This window comes from Alternaria ventricosa (assembly GCF_023758065.1).
Source record: "Alternaria ventricosa strain BMP 2768 chromosome Unknown scaffold_2, whole genome shotgun sequence".
In the NCBI taxonomy this organism is placed as follows: Eukaryota; Fungi; Ascomycota; class Dothideomycetes; order Pleosporales; family Pleosporaceae; genus Alternaria; species Alternaria ventricosa.
Window position 1 is genome coordinate 48,671 of NW_026055682.1, and position 12,091 is coordinate 60,761.

At 54.4% G+C, this 12,091-nt stretch overlaps 5 protein-coding genes across 5 annotated transcripts; 2 read left to right on the forward strand and 3 right to left on the reverse strand.

The window, feature by feature from the left end:
• Positions 1-1,597: 1,597 nt before the first annotated feature.
• MIC60 (MICOS complex subunit mic60) lies at positions 1,598-3,643 on the reverse strand (the record flags this gene model as incomplete). Its single annotated transcript, XM_049339005.1, has 1 exon — positions 1,598-3,643. One exon carries the CDS (start codon positions 3,641-3,643, stop codon positions 1,598-1,600), a length of 2,046 nt encoding a protein of 681 aa, XP_049202962.1.
• Positions 3,644-4,400: 757 nt separating this feature from the next.
• Positions 4,401-5,099, forward strand: J4E93_001050 (uncharacterized protein; the record flags this gene model as incomplete). Its single annotated transcript, XM_049339006.1, has 1 exon — positions 4,401-5,099. The coding sequence occupies one exon, from the start codon at positions 4,401-4,403 to the stop codon at positions 5,097-5,099; it is 699 nt and encodes a 232-aa protein (XP_049202963.1).
• A 337-nt stretch (positions 5,100-5,436) lies between these two features.
• Positions 5,437-7,700, reverse strand: J4E93_001051 (uncharacterized protein; the record flags this gene model as incomplete). Its single annotated transcript, XM_049339007.1, is given in 3 exon segments — positions 5,437-5,616; positions 5,711-7,476; positions 7,496-7,700. 3 exon segments carry the CDS (start codon positions 7,698-7,700, stop codon positions 5,437-5,439), a joined length of 2,151 nt encoding a protein of 716 aa, XP_049202964.1.
• A 345-nt stretch (positions 7,701-8,045) lies between these two features.
• On the forward strand, positions 8,046-8,909 carry YPT5 (GTPase Ypt5; the record flags this gene model as incomplete). Its single annotated transcript, XM_049339008.1, has 5 exons — positions 8,046-8,118; positions 8,168-8,187; positions 8,236-8,262; positions 8,313-8,504; positions 8,559-8,909. The coding sequence occupies 5 exons, from the start codon at positions 8,046-8,048 to the stop codon at positions 8,907-8,909; spliced, it is 663 nt and encodes a 220-aa protein (XP_049202965.1).
• Positions 8,910-9,276: 367 nt separating this feature from the next.
• On the reverse strand, positions 9,277-9,708 carry J4E93_001053 (uncharacterized protein; the record flags this gene model as incomplete). Its single annotated transcript, XM_049339009.1, has 1 exon — positions 9,277-9,708. The coding sequence occupies one exon, from the start codon at positions 9,706-9,708 to the stop codon at positions 9,277-9,279; it is 432 nt and encodes a 143-aa protein (XP_049202966.1).
• Between the last annotated feature and the right edge of the window lie 2,383 nt (positions 9,709-12,091).

The window sequence follows — 12,091 nt, forward strand, 5'->3', positions numbered from 1 at the left end:
TCATTGTCTGTTAATCGGCTTCTTCGGATGTTACAACCATCTGTGTTGAATAATACGAAGACAACCTTTACAGTGTATACATTAGCCAGATATCTCTCGTACAGCACGCAACACCTACTGTACATCTACTATCCAATCACCATACTCGTACAGTAGCTTCACAGCGTCCAAAACACCATCATTCTTTACGCGTATTTCAATACTTCACTACTACTACCAACAAGACCTCACCACGACAGCGCGCAATCCCGCTACATTCAATCACTCCTACTTCACCAAGCAACAGACCCGCAATCCATTCACAACATGTCTACAGCCACAGCACACGTGAAGCGTCCTTTTAAAGGTGGTGGCGCTTTCAAGGAACGAAAAGAACGAAATTTGGCCAATAGAGCACTTGAAAGCGAGGAAAAGTCAATTCACCAAGCAACAGACCCGCAATCCTTTCACAACATGTCCCCAGCCACAGGCACAGCACACGCAAAGCGTCCTTTTGTAGGTGGTGGCGCTTTCACCGAACGACTTCTGGCCAATAAAGCACTTGAAAGCGAGCGTAAGTTGCGAGAGTTGATGGGCATGTTGCTTGAAGCCGTGCTATCAGGTCCTTTCGAAAAAGAAGAAGTATCGTCAGCACGAGAGCTTGAATCTGGTGATGACGATGAGTGGGAGGATGTTGAGGATGATGACGAGGATGATGACGAGGATGATTGGGAGGATGTCCATGACGAGGATGTATGGGAGTATGTCGACGATGACGAAGATTGTGAAGCTGTGGAGGATGTCGACGACAATTCTCCAGGTGACTGCTTGGACTTCTCAGACTCCTCACACTCCCCACACTCCTCCTCGAACCCCTCCTTATTCCTATCCCCCTTCCTATCCAACAACCCCCCTACCAAAGACTACCCCCCTATCGGCCACCTATCCTTCGCCACCATCGAAGAAGCCCGCACCGCTTACTATTCAACCTTATCTCAAGTAGAAAATCTTCTCGTAAAGTGGTATCACAAGGACGATGTAACAGCACTTGTCAAGACCTTGATCGAATCTGCCCAGGCGTCGTATGCCGAGCAGGAGGAGTTTTGGAAGGATAGGCGCATAGTTCAGGATTGGTTCGCAGGTATAGATAAGTAAGCGTGTGTTGTACTAGCTATGGTAGGAGGAGGTGGGAATGGGATGGTGGATGAAGGAAGGAGCGTGGATGCGGGTATGTATTTACCTGTCTGTTCTTGCAGCGCTACAGTATTGTTTGCGCAGCGAATGCAGTAGTTGTAACGGCGATATCATGTACAAACAGTTTCTTATGCAGATTCCATCTATGGTGCAGTGCAGTGATACCGCGGTCTTTGGAAGGATAAAACTACGGGAGGGACTGACACTAATCCATTCCCGGACTAGTCCAAGGACCAGACAGGCACAACCTCGGGACCAGACATTCTGAACCATGGCTCTCGGGAAGTTCTAATACCAAGTGAGATAAGACTAGTCTGAGCGCTGATGTGAGGAAGAAGAGCGAACAGAATAGGTTTCTATAGACTAATACTCGTACAAAACTACCGTAGTGCTAGGAAAAAAGGGTACAAGGTATGTTCAGCATCTAGTCAATGAGCAAGCTATTCAGTCTCGCCTCCGTAGCAATAACATCCAACGCCTGCTTGACCTCAAGCACTCTCCTGCACTCGCCCAACCAATCTTTGCTTAGTACCTTAGCCCAGCCCTGCAGACCGTTCATCTCACGAGCTGCGGCATCAAGGTCGCCTTCTTCGAGGAGGACCTCCGTTCGTGCAAGCACGGCCTCAACATCACCTCCAACAGCCAGACCAGACTTCTTGAACAGCACCTTTGACATGGCGAGGGAGGCGAGATGGGAAGCTACACCAGCGTCTTCAGGGAGGAGAGCCGCTTTCCTGACTTCAGAAGCGACGCGGCGGAAGCGGTCGATTAGGAGGGCAGAGCTGGGGATGCCGCGTTGGTAGGCGGCGGGGTTGATGCTAGCGATGGCGGCGCTGACGACGGGGTCGTCCTGGGCGATTTCCTTGAGAGCCGCAAGCTCGGTGACGAAGGGCTTGGGGATGGCTTGTGTCTCGAGAGCCGACTTGACGGCCTCGACGGCGACGACAAGGTGCTGCGTTTTGAGGTTGGCGTCTACGACGCTGTTCCACTCAGCAGTCAACTTCTCGAGCTCGTGGACAGAGGAGGAGAGCTCGTTGAGCTTGCCGAGACGGCCGTCACGTTCAGCTTCGACGCGTTCCCGTACGTTGGCTGTGAAGGACTTTTGCATGTTGATGCTCTGTTCCAGGAGTTGGTTCTTGAGCTTCTGGTCGTAGACCTTTTGGGCGGCCTGGAGTTCAGACTGGAGTCGCTCCTTGTAGGATTGCGACAGACGCTCGCGCTCGTTTTCGAATTCCTCCTTGAACTGGGCTTCTTGCGCCTGCATCTGGTGGTCGAGGCGCTGGACGAGCTCCTTGGCGGCCTCGTCGAATTCGGCGTGGGCGGCCTTGACTTTGTCTTCGGTCTGCTTCTGGAGGCTCTCCTTCATCAGGTTGATGTCGGAGACGACCTTGGCGAGCTCGCTCTTGGCCTTGTCCAGCGCGGAGTTGTACCTGCCGTCGTGGGCGTTGTCGGCGTTGATGACGGTGATGATGTCGTTGACGATCTTGACGACATCCTGGACGACGGGCTCGGTCGCGGAGGGTACGCTGAGGTGGTCGAGCTGGGAGATGGGCGTGGCGGTCTCCTTCTTGACCTCGACCTCCTTAACCGGGGCCTTCTTCTCCGCGGGGGCAGGTGTGGGAGAGGACACCTTGGGTTGTTGTCCGCCTGACTCAGTCTTGTCCTGGGGCTTGTTGGCATCGACGGCGCTCAGATGGGGGCCCTTGGAGGCGAGGTCGCTCTTATTCTCCTGGGCTGGGCGCGCAGTCAAGCCGCTCCGTCCGGGGATGGTGACCTTGTTCTCGCCCGAGATCTGGGGGTGCAGTCGTGGTTCGCCAGCGCGACCGGGGAATCGCCGCCTGAACTCGCGCTCCTCGAAGTAGGCGACGGCATCCTCGCCGTAGGGGATGTATTCGGTGAAGAAGTCGTGGAAGTTGTCGGACACGAGCGAGTACCAGACACCGCCGGCGTACCCGAGGCCAGAGAGGACCGTCAGCCAGAGCAGCAGCTTGCGGAATATGCGTCTCTTCTTCTTGGGCTTGGGCTGGATGGGGTCAGGTGCTATGCTGGACGATCCGGGGCCGGTGGGGGGTGTCGTCTTGGGCGATATGGCGGGAGCATCACGCGATGCGCCTGCAGTCACGGTGCTGTCGGGCGCCGGCGGTGCCTTGGGGATGTCCGAGGTGGGAATGGTGCCCTTGGGGTCGGAGGGCGAGGTGGTAGGCGCGGGATTGGGGACGGCCGTCTCGCCCAGGTTCTTGCTATCGGCGTAACAGCGTTGAGCGACGTGCCATTGCGGGCGGGCGGCGCGGACCAATGGGCGAGCAGCTGGACGGGCCCGTAGGATGGAGGCGCGCAGCATAATGGGCTGCCTCCGAATGGCGGATGGGGGGATGGGGGGAGGGAATTCGGCGTTGTTGATGGGCTGGACGTCTGCCAACATGAAGATTTGGAGCTCAACCAGCACACACGTCAGGGTGCACGGACCCATCGGCAGTCCCAGGTTATCGCCCGCCGCACCCACATGCTCCCACGACAACTCACCACCACTCCAAATTTGATGACAGCCATCCATCATGCTGAAACAGATCCACGCTTGCTCAATGACTAACCCCAGCTTCACTCTTGGTTCCTTTGCCGCGCGAGCCCACGGTTACTGATCCAAACCTGCAGCGACCCACTCACAGCGCCTCTTGCCATTCTGTGGTCGAGAGCAATGTACGGTTGACTGCGAACTGATTTCTTATATATACTGTCGATTCTTTCTCTCTCTCTCATTTCAACCATCTCTCTCTCACACCACTTTCTCATCAGACTTTTCTATCCAAAGCAGACCCCAACTGAAACCAGTCAAGTCAGCACTGCCTGCGCCATCTTGCAACGTCAGCACATTACGGCCACCATCACAAGCTACACCAGGCAGCCGCATTTCCAACTCTCCATCACCCGCGCACTCTCACACAGCTTTCGAGCGCCTGAGATCGTCGCAAGAACCAGACCCACCTTCCAGATCCGTCTGCAGGAGCAAATTCCGAGTGTGGCTTTGTCCTCGGCTACCTTTTCTCCGTCTCAACCAACACCGCCAGCAAATTTGAACTTTTCAACTTCTGGTCAGCTGAGCATTCACAACGAACACCTGTTCGCATACTACGGGCCGAGAAAATCTCCCCAACAAAACCTTTCGCACGAGACAAAGATCTCCGCGCAAAACCCAAACCCCCGCGAAAAATTAAACACACCCCGCAAAAATGTCTACAACCACATCCCACAGCTCCGCCACCGCGCGCGATGCCACAAACTACTCCTACGATCTCAGCAACGCGATATACGGCGCTTTCCCCAGCTGCGCGACCGATATCTCGCCGCGCAGATCACGCGCCGCATCTCCAGCGTCTGCATCAAATTCTTCAAAGAAGCGCACAGGCACGAATACTGCAAACACTGCCACTACCACAAACCGCACACTCTGCCGCCAAGCCATAAGTCTGCACCGCGAAAACGCGCCCCCAACCTGGCTGCCCGCACCAAACCCCACCAACAAAAGAAGTGCGCTCGCGAGAAGACAGCAAGGACAGCACGGCATGAATATCCATGCGAGCACGTGCCTCAACCTCAATGCCAGTGCCGAAGAAGAGAGTTCTGAAGCGGATCTGTGGATCTTGCCTGAGCTTGATGATTGGGAAGAGGATGAGACTGAGACTGAGTCTACGATTCTGACGCCTTCGTCATCTGCGGAGTTGGACGCCGAGAGACCAGCGACTGGAGGACCGGAGAACAAATGGGCCGGAGTCTTACGCCGTGCTGCCAACTCGAATCTTGAACGCCTAAGGACGAGGATGGAGGGCGAGGGGTGGGATTTCGTCAAGCCCGCCAATCAGGACGACGAGGATTTGGATGATGAGGAATTCGACGTGGTCATTCTGTCCGAAAGGGCGAGGAATGAGTAAGCGGAGCGACTACGAGGGGACTCACGATTACGATATGTACGATTTTTATTGGCGGAAAAGCGACTTCACTATTTACGATACCCAATTTTCGATAGAGTTTTGAACGAATTGTATATCTCAAACCACATCTTCGCGAATTGTGTGCATGTGAATGGTGATGATGTATACTTCGAACCACGTCTTCAGAAAACTTGCTCATGTGGAAACTGTTGTTGTATTCCCCAACCCAACCCACCCAAAGATTATTACAAAAACATACTAGAAACTTCTAATTATACATCCCTTCCCTTCACCCACACCACCCTTTCCCCGATCTACCCCTCCTCAGACGAAATGTCTACTCGATCCTCTTCTTCCCCTCCTCCAGCCCCAATAATCTCGCATCACTCTTGCCCCTCTCATGTTTCGCCGCACCACCAACAAGCGGCCCCACAACAGGATTATTCCTCACCTTCGCCAGCGTCTCCTGGAAGGCTTCGATCTGGGGGGGTTGGCGGTTGAGTTTGGGGAAGTTGACCTGTTACGCTTATTAGCGATTGTCTCTCATGAACGTAAGGTGCGCAAAATGATAGAAAAGGAGAGAAAGGAATATAGGAAGGAGGAAAACTTACATATAACGTCCCGTGATTCCAGATGAAATTCGCGCAAATACCGGCTGTGACGAGGGAGATTAAGAGGAGGAGACGTAACGGCCAGACCGTGGCATCAGGCGCGCGCCGAGTAAAGCTACCGACGAAAATGAGAAAGACGGCTGCAGCGAGGATGTAGGGTATCGACTGAATGAACAGGGGTCTTCGATCCGCAAAGAGAAGTTGTCCACTTATGCTAGAATCGCTAGGCAGATAGTTCCCAAGGAACAAATCAAACGCATCCTGCCGAGGTCCGTCGGTGAAGTTATTGAGACAGTAGCGCGTAATACTGTTGTTTAGATCTTGCAAGGCACCAGCCTTTGTCCTTACACCCAAGCGTGTGAAATCAGTCTTTAGTGCACCGGTACCAGAATATGATTTCGACACCACATCCGCGTTATCGGCCCAGACGTTGCGGAACAAGTGTTCGAATGCTTGGTCCTCCTCTGCGGACTCGCCTTCGCGCATCAGACCGCAGTCGATGAGCATGCGGCTGAGGACGTAGCGGCCCAGCATACTCTGCACCACATTCGTACGATCGAGACAATCCATGCAGTTCGTGCGTACCACAGCCGTTTGGTGTCTTCGGACTTCCACGCCGCTGCCGTCCCCGGGCATGTCGACGCCGCAGAAATAGCCGTGCTTGATGACGTGGGGTTCCAGTTCGTTCATGAGGAGTTTGGCGCGGTCCCACCGGAGGCCCTTTGTTTCGTTGTGGAAGTCGAAGTAGACGTAGTGGAGGCGGTCGTATACGGTTTGCGCTTTGGTGGGGTCGATGATGTGGAATTTCTCAGAGGTTATGCGGTCGCCTTCGACGTTTTCGGCGGGGGATGTGTGTAGCAGGTTGACCATTTGCTCGTAGGCTTCTTTGACGCGCTGCTCGCGGCCCTTTTGGTTAACCAGGTTCACCATCCAGTTGTCGCCGTAGAGACGGATTTGCTCGGCGAAGTGCTTCTTGGCGGCTGGCAGCGCGTTGTCGATGCCGCGGACTTGTAGCTTGGGGGTGTATTTTAGGGTGTTGATTTCGGCCCAGTAGACAGGGACGCTTCCTCTTGTTTGCACGTACGCAAGCACCTGTGTCTCCTTTCCGGCATTCCCTCCTGCTGCGCCGTTCTGGTTTGAGCCGAATCCGCCAGGGCCGCCCGATGCATTGTCGTTCAGGATGATGGTCTGCTCCGTCTCGTTGAAGTTGGACACGTTGCCGTTCTCGTCGATGCCGCGCGAAAAGTAGCGGGTTCCGGCCTTGAGGCGCGAGCGGCGGGTGATGAGGATGAAGGTGAGAGGGGTGCCCTTGATGGATGTGTTCTTGATTTCGAGCATTCCGTACATGACGGGCAGAATGTAGGGGTCCGCGCCTGGCTGGTGTCCGCTCGAGTGCCTGCCATATCCGCCGCTGAGACCTCCGCGGAAGTCGATGAGGTCGCTGGAGACGAAGCGGTTCCAGTAGAAGCGGTCGTCTGCGCGCTTCCACAAGGGCGTCGCGGGGTCGAGGTGGGCTTGGCGCTGGAAGGTGTTGGTGATGTCGAAGGAGTAGGAGAAGAACAGCGGGGACGTCTTGATGAGCGTCTTGAGCAGGCTGAGGTAGTTGTCCTCGTCGGCGTCGTGCAGCGGCTTCTCGCGCAGGGACAGGAACTCGGTCGAGACTATCTTATAGATCATGTGGCCCTTTATCCGGCCCATGGGCTGGGCCTTGGTAATGACAATGATGTACTTGTCTTCACGTGCATCAGCATTCGTGTCCCCTGGTGCTGTGCAGGAGAGGCATACCTAGTCGCAGCTTGATCATGCCGAGGATACCGGCAATGCTCGACACCCGCTTGGAGCCCAGCAGCTTGCCATCGTGAAGGCGGATGTCACCTGACGGGCGGTCTACCACCAGTGTAGGGGCCGAGGGCGAGGACGGCGAGGAGAAGGCGTAGTGCGAGGGCGACGAGTGGACGTTGATGTCGCGGTAGGGGAGAGCGACGCTCATGATAATCTCGTCCACCTGGGTGTGTATGCTATACGAGGTGTATACGGGGATCTGGGCGTGGTGTTGAGTATAGTGTTTGCGATGTGTTTTCTCAAACGGGATGTTTCGTCATGGCGGCCATTGCGGCCAAGGGTCCCCGACTCGCGCGCTAGGGCCAAGCACCAGACGCAGCACCTCGTCACAGCACCATCCAGCTCTTTCACCCTCACCACACCCCAACACGCTTCTCTCGACCATACCCCGACCCGGTCCCCGACTTGACCGCCCACTACTCGCACCACCACCCTCGCCCACTCTACACCACCCCCCTCCGCCACAACCCGCTAGCGCCGCGTCACCCCCATCATGTCGGCCAGGATGCAGCAAGGCCAACGGCCCGGAGGCTCCAGATTCGCACAGTTCAAGCTGGTGCTGTTGGGTACGAGATCTCCATAACATGTGTGTTAAGACATGACTAACGTCCCCAGGTGAATCCGCCGTCGGAAAGGTGCGCAGGCCTATCAAGGCAGCCATGACATAAGCTAACATGCCGCAGTCGTCTCTAGTATTGCGCTTCGTCAAGGTACGCCATATCACATGTCCCCGACCCGAACCCAGTACTAACACACGCAGGACCAATTCGACGACTACCGGGAATCCACCATCGGCGCCGCCTTCCTCACCCAAACCATCGCCCTCGATGAGAACACGACGGTCAAGTTCGAGATCTGGGATACCGCCGGCCAGGAGCGCTACAAGTCGCTCGCGCCCATGTACTACCGAAACGCAAACTGCGCCGTAGTCGTCTACGACATCACACAGGCCGTACGTCTCCCTCCCTCGCCACACACCTTCCTTCCCCAAACTAACACCCCCCAGGCCTCCCTCGACAAAGCAAAAGCCTGGGTCAAAGAACTCCAACGCCAAGCCAACGAGAACATCATCATCGCCCTCGCCGGCAACAAGCTCGATCTCGTGACCGAATCCCCTGACAAGCGCGCCATCTCCACCGCCGACGCCGAGCAATACGCCCGCGAAGCCGGCCTCCTCTTCTTCGAGACGTCGGCCAAGACAAGCGAGAACGTAAAAGAGCTCTTCACTGCCATCGCGAAGAAACTGCCCATCGACCAGGCGGGACCCAGGAACCTGAGACCGGGCCAGCAACGACAGGGCGTTAACCTCAGGCCCGAGGCTAACCAGACTCAGGGCCCGGGCGGGTGCAACTGCTAGGGTTTGGGGGGAAGGGAAATGTGTTTGTTTGGTATATCGCGAGGAAGACTGCGGAGGAGATGCGATGTGACTTGGGATGGGTCCATGCTACCAGTGAGTGCAGAGGCGACACTTGGTATAGCCTTTCTTCGTACGTCTCTCAGTATGTTCATTGTGGGACATTGGTGGGCTTATTTGGAGTAAAGGGTTTTGTGTTTCCGTCCGCTCGATCAAGTCTATATTGCTTTTTTCACTCACACAAGAGAAGAGAAGATATTTTGGGGCTACCTGCACCGACCTTTTTTAATTAATGAATTTCGACAATCACTTTCGCTCCTTTGCTGCGCCAGAGTCGTTTTATCGCCGCTTCCTCAGTCCAAATTCGTCTTCAAACATCTTGGTTATCGTATGTATCTCCACCCAGCTTACTTTTTGGCATTCCCATGCCCTGCTCCTCACCCTCATCGGTGTCTTCATCGGCTTTCTTCTCGCCGTCCTTTTCCTTGTTATCTTTCTCACCCTGTCCTGCTTTCTTTACTTCCTCCTTATCCTTTCGCTTATCCTTCTTCCTCCCGTCCTTGTCCTTGTCCTTGTCCTCATCCTCATCCTCGTCCGACTCCTTATCCAACTCCTCATCCAACTCCTCTTTATCCTCGTCCTTCTTCTCATTCTCGTCCTCTTCCTTATCCTCCTCTTCATTCTCTTCTTCGTCTCCCTCCTCGTCCGACTCCTCATCTTCCTCTTCCTCCTCCGCATTTCGCTTTCCTCCTGGTAGGGGCCACCGGTAAAGATGGCTATCAAGCCACAAGCGGTTCGGCATGTTTTAACCTGAGTGATGAGTCGTACGTTGATATGTAAGATGAGGGTCGGGAGATGGAATGTGGAAGTGGGAATGCGTGGTTCACTTGTTTCTTAGGTAGGTGGATGGGCTGTTATTTATGAAGCGGTAGGGGTGGATTTGTGGTTTGAGAAGACGAGGGAGAGGGTGCTTGACAAACGGAGGTAAGGTGGTGTGATGTGTGATGTGTGCTGCCCACCAGAAACGATGATTATTAGCCCACAAGCGGTTGGGACTCATGTTTTGAATCGCGCAATTCATCCAGCGCCTTAGCCACCATGAATACCCACCATAAGCATCCGCATTCCACTCTCCGCACGCCAACATCCATCCATCTCATCCCCCCTTCGCACACAGCCCATCATTCTAACCATGCCGCGAAGAACCAACGCCAGACTGGAAATGATAGTCGACACCCAGAACAGAATGCTCGAGGGAATGACCAAAGAACGCGATAATGCGATCACAGCGCGAGACACCGCAAGAAAAGAAAGAGACAACGCAAAACAGGACCTCTACATGCCCACCAGGACCCGCGGCCTGTACATCACCGCTGACCCACCATCCTCCAACATCCTCGTAGAAGTACTACACGACCTACCAAATGACGAAATAGAACTCATTTGGTCCTCTAATTGGAGATCAATTCACCCAGAAAATTATCAACGTGAAGACGCAGTGACAGTCAACATGCATAGCAGACTCGGCACATGTGTGCCTGGCATTTTCGTTGCGCATGAAGAGATGGAGAGGCCGATGCGGATATGGTACTCTACCGAAGATGGAATGGCGGTGGTGAAGATCCACAATCTAGATATGGAGCGGGACGGTATCGCGGAGGTGTACAGGAGGCTCAATTACATGCGAGCTGAAGTTTATGAGTGAGCCAGGAACATGGATAGGAGACGAAGCATATTGGTTTGTGTAGACTAGCTGGAATACTCATCGACAATAGATATTATTGCCAGTATCACACGCCCACCTCCGCTGTTTCCTAACTTCACTGCATGCACACCTCCTATCTCAGCGTACCACCGATTACCTAAGCTGCTTGACATAGCCAGCGGGTATGTAGTGGTATAATGCGTGATGGTAGCAAATATCTTGTTCGTGGCTTGTGAGATGTGGATGCTTGGAGAATGGCTCTGCGAACCGTCATGCCATTCGATAACCACATCTCTGGCGATCTAATCACGAGCATGCTTCCACAAGCGCGAACCATGCTTTGAAAGTACTTCAACCCCACATCCCCATCTAGACGCCCAAGCCAGCTCCTTGACCACCTCACTGAAACGTCACCCACGTCGTCTTATCCCCGACCGTATGACAAATCACCACCCACCGGTCAACTGCCACATTATTGATAAAAAGACCTGGTAAACGTGTTCCATACTGCCCATACATATTATACCGCACATCGGAAAGGTTATCTCGCGGCCAGGACGACGACCATAGTTCTTGATAGTATGCGGGTGTCCACTGCTCTGCGGGTACATGGTGCACTATTTGGGTCTCGCCAGAGAAGGATCCGGGGTTGAGCGAGACATATATCCCAGGGAGAACCATGGGCGCGTATAGCTCTTGCGCCGCTTGGATAAGATGCGAGCCTTGGTTTTTGAGCTGCGTTTTGAGGTTGTTGAGCTGCGTTTCGAGGTTGGCGAGTTGGGCGTCCCGCACTGTGAGCTGCGCGTTGACGTTGTTGAGGGCGGCCTTGAGTGCTGGTACTGTTGTCATGGTAGAGCAGACTAGTAAGGAGAAGGGGAGATGGGGTTTCTGGGTCTTTGGTATTAGTCGTGGTGGTGATACGGAATTCAGTCGGGGGTTGAGGTACTTAAGGGTGAAGAACGAGATCTTATCGTACTAACACTGATGGTTATAGTGTTTGTGTCATGTCAAATGACGCCGGTTGCGTGATCTGACAGCATGCGCATGAAGTCCTTCATCACCTGCTACCATCCTCTCAGCTCACCCATCTCCTCATCCGTACACACATCCATAGCACCCTCCTAACCACTCAATTGCTCACCCCTCGCTTCAAAGCTCATCCACGTCCTAATCCCCTGCAAAGTAGTATGGCAAATCAGCACCGACCTGTCCACCTCCTCTCGATCCACAAACAGCCCCGGCAACCGTATCCCATGTCTCCCATGCATGTTCTTGTCTCCACGGCGCGACATAATCCCAAGGTCGTCGCCCTAGGTCGACCACTGGATCTTGTACTGCGTTTCCCCCGGCAGCTTGATTTGTACTTGGACTTGGCCTGAGAAGGCACTGGGATCGTGCGAGACGTATATGCCGCGGAAGGGGGTTAGCCCGTAGATTTCCGTCGTTGCGGCGTAGAGTCCGGCGTCGCTGTCCCGGAGCG